General features: G+C 34.9%; 1 protein-coding gene and 1 long non-coding RNA gene across 5 annotated transcripts in view; one reads left to right on the top strand and one right to left on the bottom strand.

The window, feature by feature from the left end:
* PCF11 (PCF11 cleavage and polyadenylation factor subunit) overlaps positions 1 to 8956 on the top strand; it is a 24372-nt gene extending 15416 nt beyond the window's left edge. For 2 of the 4 annotated variants that reach the window (XM_069470977.1, XM_069470975.1), the window contains exons 10-16: positions 1963 to 2082; positions 2605 to 2707; positions 4984 to 5167; positions 5682 to 5837; positions 6238 to 6330; positions 6862 to 6897; positions 7836 to 8333. In XM_069470977.1, the coding sequence (XP_069327078.1) occupies positions 1963 to 2082; positions 2605 to 2707; positions 4984 to 5167; positions 5682 to 5837; positions 6238 to 6330; positions 6862 to 6897; positions 7836 to 8051 (908 nt within the window). In that variant the 3' untranslated portion in view covers positions 8052 to 8333. Of the gene's footprint in view, positions 1 to 1962; positions 2083 to 2601; positions 2708 to 4983; positions 5168 to 5681; positions 5838 to 6237; positions 6331 to 6861; positions 6898 to 7835 lie in introns of all 4 variants that reach the window. The other 2 variants (XM_069470974.1, XM_069470976.1) reach the window with 2 other exon arrangements.
* LOC138385158 (uncharacterized) lies at positions 7670 to 15565 on the bottom strand. The gene is made up of 4 exons (XR_011233695.1): positions 15372 to 15565; positions 13828 to 13931; positions 12501 to 12504; positions 7670 to 8010 (listed from the first exon to the last, which is right to left on the bottom strand). It is a non-coding gene; the product is annotated as an uncharacterized lncRNA (long non-coding RNA).

Below are 15565 nucleotides of genomic sequence, written 5' to 3'. Positions count from 1 at the left end.
CTCTTGCTCAGGCTGGTCTCGAACTCCTGAGCTCAAACAATCCGCCCGCCTCGGCCTCCCAGAGTGCTAGGATTACAGGCGTGAGCCACTGTGCCCGGTCTGTATTGGTTCTTAAATTGTGTCATCTCAAGAAATTTATTCAATTAATTTGAAAGTTTTTTATTTTTAATTTCTAGAGGGACAATTAGGATCAATTCATACTTGTTAGGTTTTTTGTTGTCACTATAATGAAAAGGGGAGGAAAGAATTTGGGATCTAAAGTCCAGAAGACCAGGGTTAGAATCTCTATGCTGTCACTTTATAGGTCGGCATGGTTTAAGCAAGTATCCTCCCTGCGATTCAGTTTTTTCTTCTGTAAACAGGATATAGTACTATCAGCATTAGGCAGGGATTTTTTTTGTTTGTTTCAAGAGAATCAAATGAGATAGTTTATGCAAAAGTACTTTGTAACATGTAAAGTCTTATATAAATATATTTTCCTTTAGAACTCAGTTTATATTGTTGAATAGAGGATTTGTTGTATTGAGGTTAGTGGTGTGAGATAAGGTGCAAAAACTACAAATTTTGTTTTTGCTTTTATAACCTTGGGTTACACGTGTATATATACAGGGCATAGTAGTGTCACAGAAGAAATCACATCTTATTCCTTATTCCCTTGGGTGGAAGTTCTACTTACAAGAAATGTGAACATTATTCAGTGTGCTATATTTAGCTTCTCTGAAGGTTCTTTCTTTAATTTGAAAGTGAAAATGTCTCTTTTCCAGTAGTAAATATACTCATGTTCATTTTTTCTTTCAGACATATGTTGATCATTTACTGTATGCTAGGCATTGTGCTAGGATGAATTTAATAAGGTACATCCTTCAAAGAGCTTTATAGTTAGCACATCTATTAATTTTTATTTTATTGTTTTTGGTTTAACAAACACTGTATATAATGCCAAACACCTCAGTGCCTTACAAATATTAATTCATCCTCATAACAACTTTAGGTGGGAACTGTCATTATCCTTTTACAGGCACAGGAAACTGAGGCACAGATAAGTAACTTCATCATGTCATAAAACTAGAGAGTGGAATTTCTAACTAGAATTCCAGGAGTCTTGTTCCACAGTTCATGCTCTTGATCACTAAACTTGACTGCCCTCAGAAATATGAATAGCTAATTATGCCTCTTAGACATAAATAGCAAATTCTAATGGAATGTAAATGTTAAATTAGTGTGTGAAATGCTATTGTAGTTGGTTAACTATAGAGGTTGATTTATTCATTCATGCATTCATTTAATGTGAATAAACATTAATTAGCCTACTGTATATAGTAGGCACTGTGATAAGTGTAGAGTATATACAATGGTTAAGGTTAAGGATAATGTGTATTGTGGGTGTAAATTGAATTTCTGCCTCAAGGGGAATTTTTAGTGATTTCAGAACTTTGTTCTGGAAGTGTAGTGAGATGCATCATGGTGACATACAAATGCATGAAAATATTGTTTTTATAGTTGAGTTAAAGACTCAAAATTATTAGAATAGTGCTTAGCAAAATATGGGATTGCAGTGGTTCCTCACCTAGCATAACCAGATTGTTATGCTTCTCTGATTCAAGTTATTGAAGTTTTAGTAAGCCTGACACCTGTTCAGCAATAACCTGAGCTGCTTTGAAAGGGTAGTATATAATTCAGAAAAAGTCATGGGGCAGGTGTACTCTGAGTTACATAAAGTATCACTGTTTTCAGGTTAGTTTTCAACATTTGTCCTAGAATGTATTTTCAAGTGGTAATGATTTGTTGACCTAAAGTAAGAGTTAATTTTAGGAGCTTTTGAAATAATTAAACTGATCATTAGTAAGACTTTGTTAAATTTACCATTGGTAGGACATATTTTAAAGAAAACTTTGAAAATGCTCAGTATAATTTACATCTTTAAGTTCTACTTTTATTTTAAGAGTGTTATTTTCTTTAAAGGAGCCCTTCCTAAGGCATATCCTGATAATCATCTCAGTCAGGTGGATGTAAATGAATTGTTTTCAAAACTGTTAAAAACAGGAATTCTCAAATTGTCCCAGCCTGATTCAGCAACAACACGTAAGTATGGTTTTATATTTACATAAAGCTTCACTGAATTATAGAAATGTATGATGTGATATAATGATACAAGTTATGGTAAAGGTCCTTACTTAGAATAATTGAATTCCTACATATACTTTTATTTTTGATTTTTGAAAATCAAGTACAATTTTTTATAATGAAATTCTTCTAAATTTTCTAAGATTGAACTATTACCCTTATAGTGAGCATTTGTTTCCATTAACAAACATTGCTGCAAATATCATATACAGACTTTATTATTTACATTAATTTAACTTTGGAAATTAATTTGAATATTGATAAAATTTCATGAAGATTCACTTTTAAGAGATCAGACTTAACATCACATATCAAAATAAAGAATTTTATTAGGTTCCTTAGCCAATAAACTTCAGATCAGGAGCACTAAATAGACTAGGTAGATTTCTGTATATGCTTATGACATTATAGTGTTCCTCTGTAAAGAATACATGAAGAATGATAATGAGAAATTTGTATGTCTCTTTTCAATTGAAGAAGTAAATGAAGTTGCTGCTCAGCCTCCTCCTGAAGAGGAGGAAGATCAAAATGAAGATCAAGATGTTCCAGATCTTACTAATTTTACAATTGAAGAATTGAAACAGTATGTAATCTAATTTTAATAACAGTGGAAATTATTACTATTAGTGATATTTCATTTTATCCCTTTACTGTTCTAAAATTTAGGAAGCCTTTTTTTTTTAATGTGATAAAATATACATAACATTTTTAGGAAGGCTATTTTTAAATTTCCTTTTAAAATATGTCTAATGCACAAGTACTTAGCAAAAAGGCCACCCCAAAATTTTCATTTTTTTATCTGTGTTTGGTACAGAAAATATAGGGAGTTTAAGTACTAGGTATTGATAATTTATTCATGTTTTAGTTTCATTTTCTCTTTATCATCATTTTTCTGTATTGATGTTCTTAACATTTTTGAGATTCAGAAATGAGACTTTTATAGTCCAGTATTAAAAAAATTTTTTCAAATCTATTTTCATTTTATAAGTACTATATGTTCATTGTGGAAAATTAGAAATAAAATCAAGAAAATAAAATTACCTGTAGTTCTCACTTTATGGATAACAATGTTAACATTTTGTGTGTATCTTTTCATACTTTTCTATTACCTATATAAATAATTTTTTTTTGTTTTGCTTTTTGAGACAAGGTCTTTCTCTGTTGCTTGGGCTAGAGTGCAGTGGTGTCATCATAGCTCACTGCAACCTCAAACTCCTGGGCTCAAGTCGTCCTCCCGCCTCAGCCTCCTGAGTAGCTGAGACTACAGGTGTGCGCCACCACACCCAGCTCATTTTTCTGTTTTTGGTAGAGACAGAGTGTCACTCTTGCTCAGGCTGGTCTCGAATTCCTGGCCTGAAGTGATCTTCCCACGTCAGCTTCCCAGAGTGCTAGGATTATAGGCATGAGGCAATGTGCGCAGCCTGTGTTGCCTATTACTTATGTAAAAAAATACTTAAAGCAGTTTTCCAGTATATGTATTCATTATATCCTTCTGAGTACTTTATAAAAAAAATAGCTAATGGGTTTCATTCTTTTAAAAATCAGTATTTTTTTTCAAAGTAATACTTTCACATAGTTAAAGGCTTATAATAAAAGATGGCATCCCTTCTCCTACTCTTCACCCAACCCTGTCCCCAGAGGCAACCGTTTTTAAAAATACTCTTCATTTTTTTCTGGCATTTATCTCTTTATTTCTTAAAATATGCATATTTTTCTGTTTCTTGATTTATCACATCTAGATAAAATCTTTTGACTTTCTGAAAGTGAGAGTTTAGCTCTTTTACTGTTCTACCAACTCCATGTAGTTATAAAACCAGTTTTCATTAAATCATTTAGTATTAATATGTGACCAAATATTTATTTTGTTTGCTTTAATACAAAGTATCAGTGTTCTATACTTTATTTTTTTTTCCACTATTTTTTTTTTTTTTTTTTTTTGAGACAAAGTCTCACTTTGTTGCCCGGGCTACAGTGCCATGGCATCAGCCTAGCTCACAGCAACCTCAAACTCCTGGCTCAAGCAATCCTTTTGCCTCAGCCTCCTGAGTAGCTGGGACTACAGGCATGCGCCAGCATGCCTGGCTAATTTTTTCTATATATTTTTAGTTGTCCAGCTAATTTCTTTCTATTTTTAGTAGAGATGGGGTCTCGCTCTTGCTCAGGCTGGTCTCAAACTCCTGAGCTCAAATGATCCACCCTCCTCGGCCTCCCAGAGTACTAGGATTACAGGCATGGGCCACCACGCCCGGCCTACTTTGCTTTATTCTATATATATATTTTTTTTCCTTGGAGTTAATAACTGCTCTTTATTTACTTATTTGGTCTGTATACCTCTTTCTTCCCAAATAGGGAGCCCAGAATTTTAAGAAATGGATTATTCTTGACCACAGTTTCCCAGTGGTCTTCTAATTTTTCTTTTTAGTTATCCATGTTATTGTGTCTTCTATACTTTTTTTTTTTTTTTACTGTTCTTTAGACCAAAATAGAGGAGTTGAATTATTCAAAACTTCAAAGATCTAGAAAAGTGAAAGGCATGTCCACTTTAATATTGACTCCAAGCTAAGACTAGGTGAACTGTTGCCTTGTTAGCTAGCATAGGATTACTCCATTTTTAACTAAAAGGAAATAAGTAAGTGGGTCAAGCCTATCAATAAGAAGACAGGTTCCCTGTTGAAAAAGTCACAAAACTTAAGTTAAAGAGGGTCAGTGACGTACTATTAATATTGGTCTTTGGGTATTAACTGTTTCAGCCAGTTCTTGGTTTCATAAAATATGGAAAACTGAAATATTTTTAACTGGTTTTTCAAAGGTCATTAAGCCATGTTATCAACACTAAAGATTATTTCTTTTTCAAACTAGACGCTATGATAGTGTTATAAATCGACTGTACACTGGTATTCAGTGTTACTCTTGTGGAATGAGGTTTACAACATCACAGACGGATGTGTATGCAGATCACTTGGACTGGCATTATCGGCAAAATAGAACAGAAAAAGATGTTAGCAGAAAAGTCACTCATAGACGGTGGTACTACAGTTTAACAGTAAGTAATCCATACACCTCTGAACTATCTTTTAGGCTTAAATTATATCATTCTGAAAGTATATTAGTTTAAATAATTGCTGAAAGCTAACATGTAAATTTTCTCAATAAAATTTGACCTCTGGAAAATAAATAGGTTTTTTAAAAAGGGAATTTGGAAGAGTAATTATTTTTTGTTGAGATCAGAGTAGTATACAAGCTTGTTCTAGCTTTAAAATTCCAAGGTTCTGTGACTCAATTTTTATGTTAAAAGTTGTATTTGCAGATTATCTTGTTTAAATTAGTAGTTGTAACTCTAGAGGTAAAGGAAAATTAACATTAAGATCTTACTTGTTCATTAGTTGCTATATGTTGTCTGTTGGTTATGGGGCTCAAAGAGAAAGTATAATTTTAAATAATATTAGAGCATATTGTAGCAGAATGTACCATTACCTTTAAATGGCATTATATTGAAGATATGCAGTAAAAGTTTAGAAATAAATGGAAATATTATATTTAAATCAACTCCTTTAAAGGACTGGATAGAATTTGAGGAAATAGCTGATCTGGAAGAACGTGCAAAGAGCCAGTTTTTTGAAAAGGTCCATGAAGAAGTTGTGCTCAAAACTCAGGAGGCTGCTAAGGAAAAGGAGTTCCAAAGTGTACCTGCTGGACCAGCTGGAGCAGTTGAGGTAGGAGAATGTTTAAATTTTCTTTCTTTGGGAGTGTCCTTCGCTTCCTTTAAGTGAGAAACACTCCTAGAGATATAAACATACCACTTTATTTATATCCCTTTTTTAATGATTATAAGATTTCTTACAAGCTCTACTCTTCAATTTTACTCTATCTGGCTTTAAGTTTCATAACTACTGTAGATAGTATCAGTGACCAATAGCAGTGGTATATTTACTGTTTATACCTGGAAGATTGACAGAATCCTTAAAACTTATTTTGTATCTGTATTATATATTGGGCATTACTTAAACTTGACATTCTTAAGTTTCTTTCTCCACTTAATGTTTATATATTTTTACTTAATGAGTTTAAATGTATTCTATTGTATAAATTTCATTTTATATGATTCTATTTTAGAGTTGTGAAATCTGTCAAGAACAATTTGAACAATACTGGGATGAAGAAGAGGAGGAATGGCATTTAAAAAATGCTATTAGAGTAGATGGAAAGGTAATTTTCAGTTTTTATAAGGAACTGTTAAAATTGGTATATTTTTGTTGGGGTAGCTCATTACTTTGAAAGGAGGTTCTTGTTTTTTGGTTTTAATGAAAAAGTATTGGACTTTAGAGTCATAGAATGATTGAGTTGGAAGGGATCTTCACAATTATCTGGTTCTATACTTATTTTATATATAGGAGATCACATAATTAGTTAATGATAGACCCAGAACTAGGTCTTCTGAATCTAGTTAGCTGTTGTTCTGCCTAACGACACTGTTTTGATTCTAAGTTTATATTTTATCATCAAAACTGTACTGTCTTGGAAACAAACCATGTTGTGCCAACCAAGTTTAAAGAGAAATAAATTTTTCAGATTAAGCGTAAGGATGAAAATTTTGGTTTTATTCATTTTTGTGACTGATTTTTGTCACCTTTCCAAAGACAGCTATCTTCTGGTTTAAATTTTTAAAGAAAAATCGTATCAGAATAGCCTATTAGAAATGAATATGCATGTATTTACTTTTTTTCCTTTTTGCTTCAGATTTATCATCCATCATGTTATGAAGATTATCAAAATGTAAGTTCTTTTTGGTTACTGTATTTGTTCTCATGTATATTAATAAATTTTACCTGTCAGTTATTTTTTGCATCAGAGCAATATTGTTATTTTAATCTTGTTAGTATATTGAGCTGTTTTTATGTATCAATATAGCATTTAGGTTGTTCACCAAATACTGGTGCTAGATTGCTAGGACTTGATATATATCAATGTATCATTTTCTGTAATACGCAAACAATTTAAACTTGGAAATTTCTGTATCATTCCTTTCATTTTATTCACTTGAATTGTGACGTCTTTTACTAGACCACTAGGCCCAGAAAATGTGAGGAAAACTGAAGATGAGAAGGATAATGATGGGAATAGGTTTCTAGAGCTATGGGTAGCATTTACTGCTATATTTTTCTTACATTCAACCATCTAATATAGGTATAATTTTTAAATGATCACATGTGAAATCTAAAAAAGAAACTAGTCTCTTGGCCTTAAAAGTTCAAATCGTTATATTTGTAACATGACCACTTTTTAAACCAAATAATGGGACAAATTGACTTTAACAGTTGAGTTCAAGAGGCAGTTTGAAAGATATATTCAGGTCATCAAAAGACTACAGTTTACTAGGATGGCTTGATGGTTTGTGGGGACTTAAAAAATCCTCAGAATATTTGAAATTAAGATAGTAACAAAAATACTAGGATATAGGTAGGGGTTACCATCTATGTGGGGATTAACTGTAGAATCACGTCACAGCTTAGCTGTTAGCTCATTGCTAAGTATATAATGAATTATTTGATTGCTTTTATGGCATGTTTTATGGGGAAGCAGGTATTTTACTTGTATTTGGTATGTATGTGTATGTTCCTTTGTCTATACAAGGATCTTATAAAACTAGATGTCATTTAATGTCATAATTTTGAACTTTTCATCAGTACTCATAGGTCTTTTTCATTTTGTAGACATCTTCATTTGATTGTACACCATCTCCCAGCAAGACACCAGTTGAAAACCCCTTGAACATTATGTTGAACATTGTCAAAAACGAATTGCAGGAACCTTGCGAAAGTCCCAAAGTTAAGGAAGAACGGATTGATACTCCACCAGCTTGTACAGAGGAAAGCATAGCAACACCCACTGAAATTAAAACAGAAAATGATACAGTTGAGTCAGTCTAAATAAAATGAGAAAGGTATGTTTTTCTTTTTTTAAAATAGCTCCTGTTGGATGTAGATGGTGAATAATTTTTTTATGTATATATAGACATATCTATATAAATTGTCTAGCTGAGGCAGGGCCTTCAGCTATCATTTGGTTAATAAATACATTTTAGTATTTGCATTTCCTACTGCCTGCACAGTTTCAGGTGCTTGTTGTGTGAAAGTTCTGTAGATGTGTGCAAATTTAACAAAATGAAATTGTATGTGTAAAAATGTACGATTTTCACTTGTGAAACTGTAAATTATAAATAAAAAATATTTTTGCTATCCATGGAGTGTAATATTTATGCACACCATCAAATAAAGACAGTGTTTCTGTACTTTTTATTGGGTAAAAATAGAATTGAACAGAAACCTCAACATTAGATTTTTTTCTAGTAGCTTCCCATGATTAAAGAAGCAAAGTCTGAAGTTAGTTTTATCCTTCAAAAGGGGGTTGAGAGCACTGCAGGACTTTTCTCAAATAGAAAAGCCAGATTTGAAAATTTTTTAAAAAACAAAATAGGACATATTTGCGCATACATATATATATATATATATATATCTCCAGCTATAGAGAACCATCATTTTTGGAAAATATCTAATGAAGCAACTTTTATTCTTGAACATGGACACTGATGCCATCAAACAATTAACAGATATATTTAAGTACTAAAGGTGATTTTTTTTTTTAAAAGACATTTTTCAAATTGTCAAATGATTTAATGCAGGTGAACATATTTCTATTTTAAGTTACAGGGGAATCTGTAAGAATGTTTATTTGAAACATGGTTAACCTTTTTCCTTTGTTGGTTTTCACTGAATTAGATGGATACCATGAGATGTTAATATTCATACATGTAATAAATAGAATGATGAAGAAACTGTTTGTATTCCTTTATTTCTTGAATGGCTTTAGAATGCGACTTTTCTTAACATCTTTCTTTCATCTCTCTGTTCTGTAAAACGTGAACATGGCTCCTGCCATGAGCCAGGTATTCCGAGATACACAGTAATCTTTTCTGCCATTTATTGGAGACAGGCCTATAAAAACACTGAGTTTTATTGAGCACTTACTATGTGGTAGGCACTAGCAGACTTTCTACATATATTTTCTCTGGTATTCACATCTTATGCTGGTAGATTGTATCCCCAGTTTATAGCTGAAATTAAGCCACCCACTCAAAAAGTTGTACAAGAATATAAACCTGGCTTTGTCTCATTTTATTCCACACTATTTCTGCATTTTTTAAAAAAGATATCCCATGATTAATGCTAGGATAGAAACGGGCACACCAGACTACCTTAAGGTGGGTTAAGGCAGACTTTTCAGAGGTAATATTTGAGTACTGGAGGATAACTAGTAGTGGAGTCCATTATTGATGGGAAGGGTATCTTTGGAGAATGAACAGCAAATGTCAAGGCTTGAAACACTTCAGGTGTTTTCAAAAATTTGTTTTTATATGGCTAATACTTGGTAATTTTGAATAGAGAGCCTTCTGGGTCATGCTAAAGAGTTTGTTATTACACTGATGACCAGGGCAGCCACTAGAAATTTTAAAGATAAGTGAAATCTTATCTGCATCTAAGTGTTTATTTTCTTTTAAGAACCAAGTGAATAAAATGTTTAAGAGATCATCATATGCTGCAGAGAGGTCCAGTAAGAAAACTGGCGTCCATTAGATTTGAGTTAAAAACACATATGCAATAGCTGAACTTATGAATATACATGAACACTGCCATGGAAGAATTGCTGAGGTCTTTGAATCCAAAAATGTAGGTAGAACTTCTGTTGTTTTTCTGGGAGACCACCTGTAGCCATCACATGTTTAAAGTCTGTGGTCCCCAACCCCTGGCTGAGGCCTGGTACTGCTCTGTGGCCCGTTAGGAACCAGGTAGTGCATCACCACCTGATCTCCACCTTTCCTGACCTCCCCCAAGCCATGGAAAAATGGTCATCCATAAAACTTAGGAACTGGATGACAGCAACAGTGAGCTGCAGAGGGAAGCTTCACCTGTATTTATAGCTGCTCCCCATTGCTTGCATCACTGCCTGAGCTCCACCCCCACCCCCAGTCCTTGGAAAAATCGTTTTTCATGAAAATCAGCAATGGGGATAAAAATTTCAAGGGATGGGTAGTCAGCAAATAAAAAAGTCAAGAAAATATGGCATGATTGAGAAATACTCTCTGTTGACCTAAGAACAGCTGAGTATGGATGCCAATGCCTGGTGCAATGGGTAGTGTGTATGAGAAGTAACAAAATAGTAAAAGCTGTTTTAAGAAATTTAACCATAGAGATAAAATTGTTATAAGAATGAGACAAATAGACATCAGCATGTATATATGTTAAAAGGAGCTCTGTGGAGAAAGAGGGTGAAGATATAGATGATTGATAAACCAGTTTTAGAGCTGGAATGAGACAGTACCAATGGCACAGGAGGGATTAGCTTTCTCTGAGATGGTCAGTGGTATTCACAGTTGGAATGGAGAGTTCAATTCTTATTTTCTCTTTGAGGAAGGAGGCCAGAGGTGGAGTAGTGACCTAGATCTGCTTCAAATTTGTGCATCAGAATCACTTCATGGTGAAAGATACAAAGAGATTCTCAATCACTGAGGGGGGGGGGGTCTTGTGTAGTTGATTCTCACCTGGGGCAACTCTAATTTTAAGAAGCTCCAGTTGATTCTAATGAACAGCCAGATCTGGTAACTAATCTAGAAATCAACTTTAGCTTTGAGCCTCAAAAGATGGAAAAGTAATAGTCAACACAGCACTGGGAGCTAGAACTAGTAATCTAACACTGTGAAGTACAGCAAGGAAAGCTAAAGGAAGCTCCACAGAAGATGGAACATTGTCTTTTAAATTAAGAGTTGAAGTTTGTGATAACAGAGGAAAGGAATATTCTGTTTCCTAAAATCCAGAGATTTCATTAATAGTTTTTTGTTTTTTTTTTTGAGACAGGATCTTGCTATGTTGCCTAAGTTGGTCTTGAACTCCAGGGCTCAAGCCATCCTTCTCCCTCAGCCTGAGTAGCTGAGACTACAGGCACATGCCAGCATGCTCAGCTCAGATTTCATTAGGTTTATACCCTCCTGCTTTAAACATAATTTTCCTACTTAAAACTGCCAACTTTGATGTTTTGGAAAAAATAAAGCAATCTCACTGTAATTCAGCTAAAAATATAAGCAGCCTTGGGAAGAAAAATAAGGACTTATATATAAAATTTTTAAAAATTCTGATGTTAATAGCTTAGCCTAAAATAGAGAATTCTACATTCTAGTTATGTTTTTCTGTATGGCTGGCCTTACATACTATTTAGCGCCAAGTACCCTAATAGAGGTTTATACAAAATATTCAGGAAAATCTAGGAAGCATCTAACCATGCCTGCAAGTGGAAAAATATAGCTGTGGAGGTAGAAATGGAAAATCAGGAGGCTACTGTTAAAGGTCTGAACTTCAGTTGAAGTGGGAAGTTTTCTCCTAATCCTAAAGGAGGTCAGCTCCCAGAGATAATGGGCACTTTGTTGAGCAGGGGGGGAAGAGTAAGCTAAATAAGAGCCAGAAGGTACCCATGGGGTATCCCAGTGGGGATTTGGGGGTGGGCACCAAAGGGGGAGCAAGAATGCCTGGGAAGCAAGTGAAGAGGGCACATGGGCAGAAAGGAGTAGAGAATGGTTACCAAAACCCACTTAATTGTGTTTGCCTGGAGCACCCTGCTCCCTCCTCTGAAATTAGATGCAAGGAGCTGACTTACGGGGGACAGCCTACTTTATCACCCCACTTTAGAAAAACAGGTAGGAGTGAAGGACTAGCCATTTTCAGTAATTGGAACCATAGCTGCCTACTCACACAGGGATCCGATTTTCTGGAATGCTGAAATGCCCATTCCAGCATGTTCTGAACCTTGTTTCAGCTGAGAAACTTCCTGATAGTCAGTCACTTACCTTGAAATCCTATGCAATCTGGTTTTTGTATCTTGACTATTTTATTAAAACTGCTCTCCTATCAATGACTCCTTGCCAAACCAGTGTACTTTTCTTAGCCTATTAATCTCTCCTGTACTACATACTCTTCCTTAAAACTGTCTTCTTCTGCTTTATGTGACAGTACAAGTTTTTCTGTGCTTCCATATTTTTACTTAGGAAGGATTACAACATTTTTTAAACCATATACAAGTATAAAAATTAAAGTCTCCTTTTACACCCTCTCTTTCTTGCTCTATAAAGTGACCACTGAGTTAACAATTTAGTATAGATCCTTTCCAAACTTTAAAATATACAAAGTAATTTTTAAAAATTAAATGGGATCACATATTGTTTTGTACCTTTTTCATTGTCTATATCTTACAACTCTTTCCATGTTGATTAATGCATGTAGCTCTACATTCCTACCACTGTGTAACATTTTCCATTATAAATGTAGCATAGCCATTCTTTTACTGACAGATATTCAAATTTCTAATTATTTATAATTACAAAGTGCTATGATGACCACCATAGTACATATATCTGAGCAAGTCATTTTGAAGACTTTACAACCAGATAGTTGATTCATGGGTAACATGTATTTCGACAGGGTTAGGGTTGTTAGGGTTATGCTAGCTTCATAGTTGGGAAACATTCCATCTTTCTCTATGCTTTGTTCCTGGTGACATTTGTGGAGGACAGACTACCTTCAGACTTTTTTTTTTTTGAGACAAAGTCTTGCTCTGTCACTGGGGCTAGAGTGTAGTGGCATTATCATAGCTCACTGCAACCTCAAACTCTTGGGCTCAAGCGATCCTCCTACCTCAGCCTCCCCAGTACCTGGGACTACAGGCGTGTGCCACCATGCCTGCTAATTTTTCTATTTTTTGCAGAGACAGAGTCTCAGACGCTCTTCCTCAGGCTGGTCTCAAACTCCTAAGTAATCCTCCTGCCTTGGCCTCCCAGAGTGCTAGGATTATAGGTGTGAGCCACCACACCTGGCCAGGACATTCTTTTATGATTGTCAGTTTATTAAGTTCTAACTCTTGAGCCAGTTTTTTGAAGTTTGTATTTTCCAAGTCAATTTTCAAGATTAGTAAAGGTTGATAATCATAAATCTGAAAATCCTAAATGCTCCAAAATCCGAAACTTTTTGAGTGCTGACATGATGCTACAAGTAGAAAATTCCACAAATAAGTACTTAACAAAACTTTGTTTCATGCACAAAATAACTTAAAATATTATGTAAAATTACCTTCAGGCCATACATATAAGGTGCATATAAAACAAATAAATTTCGTGTTTAGACTTGGGTCCCATCCCCAAGATACCTCATTATGTATATCCAAATATTCCAAAATCCAAAAAAGTCTGAAACCTGAAACACTTCTGGTCCCAAGTATTTCGAAAAAGGTATGTATAAGGTTACACAAAATAATTCACTTCTGATTTTCAAAGTCTCCTTCATATCTGAAATATGTTCCTTTTGTTTCCATTGTTTTCTCCCCTTTTCTTCCTCAGATTTGCTAAGAGTGTCTATTTTTGTTCTTTTCTAACACCAGCTATTACTATCATCAATTTTATTTTCTAGTTCATGAATTTCTGCTTTTATTTTTAATTTCTTTTATTTTATTTTTGGAGATTTTACTTTTTCTGCTTCTCTGCTACCTGTTTCTGTTTCCTTTTCTGATCTTTCCTGCCAGGTGTATACTTTAAGAATTTGTAATGTGCTGCCTCATTTCCTGAGTTTATCCACTTCATATTGCAGAGCAAAAAATAAAGCCTTTAGCATTATATAAGTGGCTACAAACACTGTATTAACTTGGAGTCAGTAGGTTCCAATTCCTCAGCTCCTACTTATGTAATCTTGGTCAAATATGAGCTGTTTCTTCATCTGTAAAAATAAAAATAGCAATACAGATTAAGTTTGAAACTATTTGCAAATCACTTAGCATAGAAACTGGTCCACATTAATAACTCAATAAATGTCTGGTAGACAAAAGGCCTCAGTTACCCTATTTCTAAAAATGAGAGGACTGGGATGACTAATCTCAAATTCCCTTCTAATGTGAAAAACTTTATTTTCAGCCTATCAGTTCATCCACCTGACAGTCAACTGATCAATCTACCCACTCACCCATACAACAGTTACTAAGCCCCTCCCTTGAACTAAATATTCTAGATGTTAGGAATCCCAAGATGAGTAAGATACAGTCCATACCTTCCAGAAGCTCAGAGTCCTTGGGAGGTAGGGGTGAGGAAAGATTGTTAAATAGATAATTAAAATACAATATGATAAATGATCTAATAAAGGCTGTGGAAATTCAGAAACTTTGAGGAACATGTGCAGCAAAATCAATGACCTACGCTGGAATCCCAATTCAGGTATTTACTACTTACCAGCTGTGTAGGCCTCATTTCACTATCTGTAAAAAGGAAAAGTAATACTTATTCTGGAGGTTATAATAAGAATTGAATAAGAAAACTAATACTAAGTACCCAGTACAGTGCCAGACTTATGAACTTAACAAAATGGTAGTTATTAATATTATAGAAGACTGTGGAAGTTAAAGGCAATTTACTGTACCTCAAGAGAGGAGAGGCAGGGTCAGGAGAATTTCCCAAACAAGTTCACGGAACAAAAATGGGAGGAGGGCAGGGTAGCTTCCTGATAAAAGGAACAGCACACACAAAGGCAGAAATATGAAAAAGTATGGTATGTTTCCAGAACCCGAGTTCATTATTCCTGAAGAGAGAAGATAATGAGTGGCAAGGCAATATGGATGGAAAAAACGGACTGAGAGGGGAATCAAAGTGGGTGACGCCCTTGGAGAGCAGAGAATTCTAACCAATTTCTGTATTCTCAGCTGCTAGTACAAAATCTGACCCATGTTTGCAACAAATAGTAAATGGAAGAATTCATTCCTATTGTTAAGCAATAGGGTTGAAGAGAAAGATCTGGGTCAAACTGCTGAAAGTATACATGTTACAGTGAAAGGAACCTTGGATTTGGGGTCAGGAGCAGTCTTTTGACTAATGACCTGTGCTTTGACATTGGCTTTACAATTCACCTGCTATCTGGCCTTATTGATATCTTGAGCCTATAAAAGGGGGATACCACCTAACGATTATCAAAGAGCCTGACACTAGTACTCAATGGCAGCGGCTGCAGCTGCTAACTTCTCCTTTAGTTTTTTTTTTTTTTCTTTTTTTACTACTCTTGAGAAATGATAGGGTAGGAACAGATTTTCTTCCAACCAGTATTGAAAAAGTATACTAGGTTTGCTCAAGGACGAGAAGGCCCCGCCCGGCCCGCGCCACACAGGTCACCTACGCAGACTGCAGTCCTGAGGCCTCCACTTGGGTCGCTGAGCGATGGAGGGCGCGATCGATGAGAGGCCATTCCAGAGACGAGCCTAGATAGGCTCGTGTAAGGCCGAGCAGAATTCACTGAAAACCAGTCCGTACCACCGCCCAGTTGCTCTAGAAGGGAAAGCCTTGCAAAAGGTGAAAGAAAGGAAGCCGGAA

This window comes from Eulemur rufifrons, chromosome 6 (genome assembly GCF_041146395.1).
Source record: "Eulemur rufifrons isolate Redbay chromosome 6, OSU_ERuf_1, whole genome shotgun sequence".
Classification (NCBI taxonomy): domain Eukaryota; kingdom Metazoa; phylum Chordata; class Mammalia; order Primates; family Lemuridae; genus Eulemur; species Eulemur rufifrons.
The sequence above is the reverse complement of the archived record's forward strand: the minus strand, read 5'-3'. Positions and strand labels throughout refer to the sequence as shown.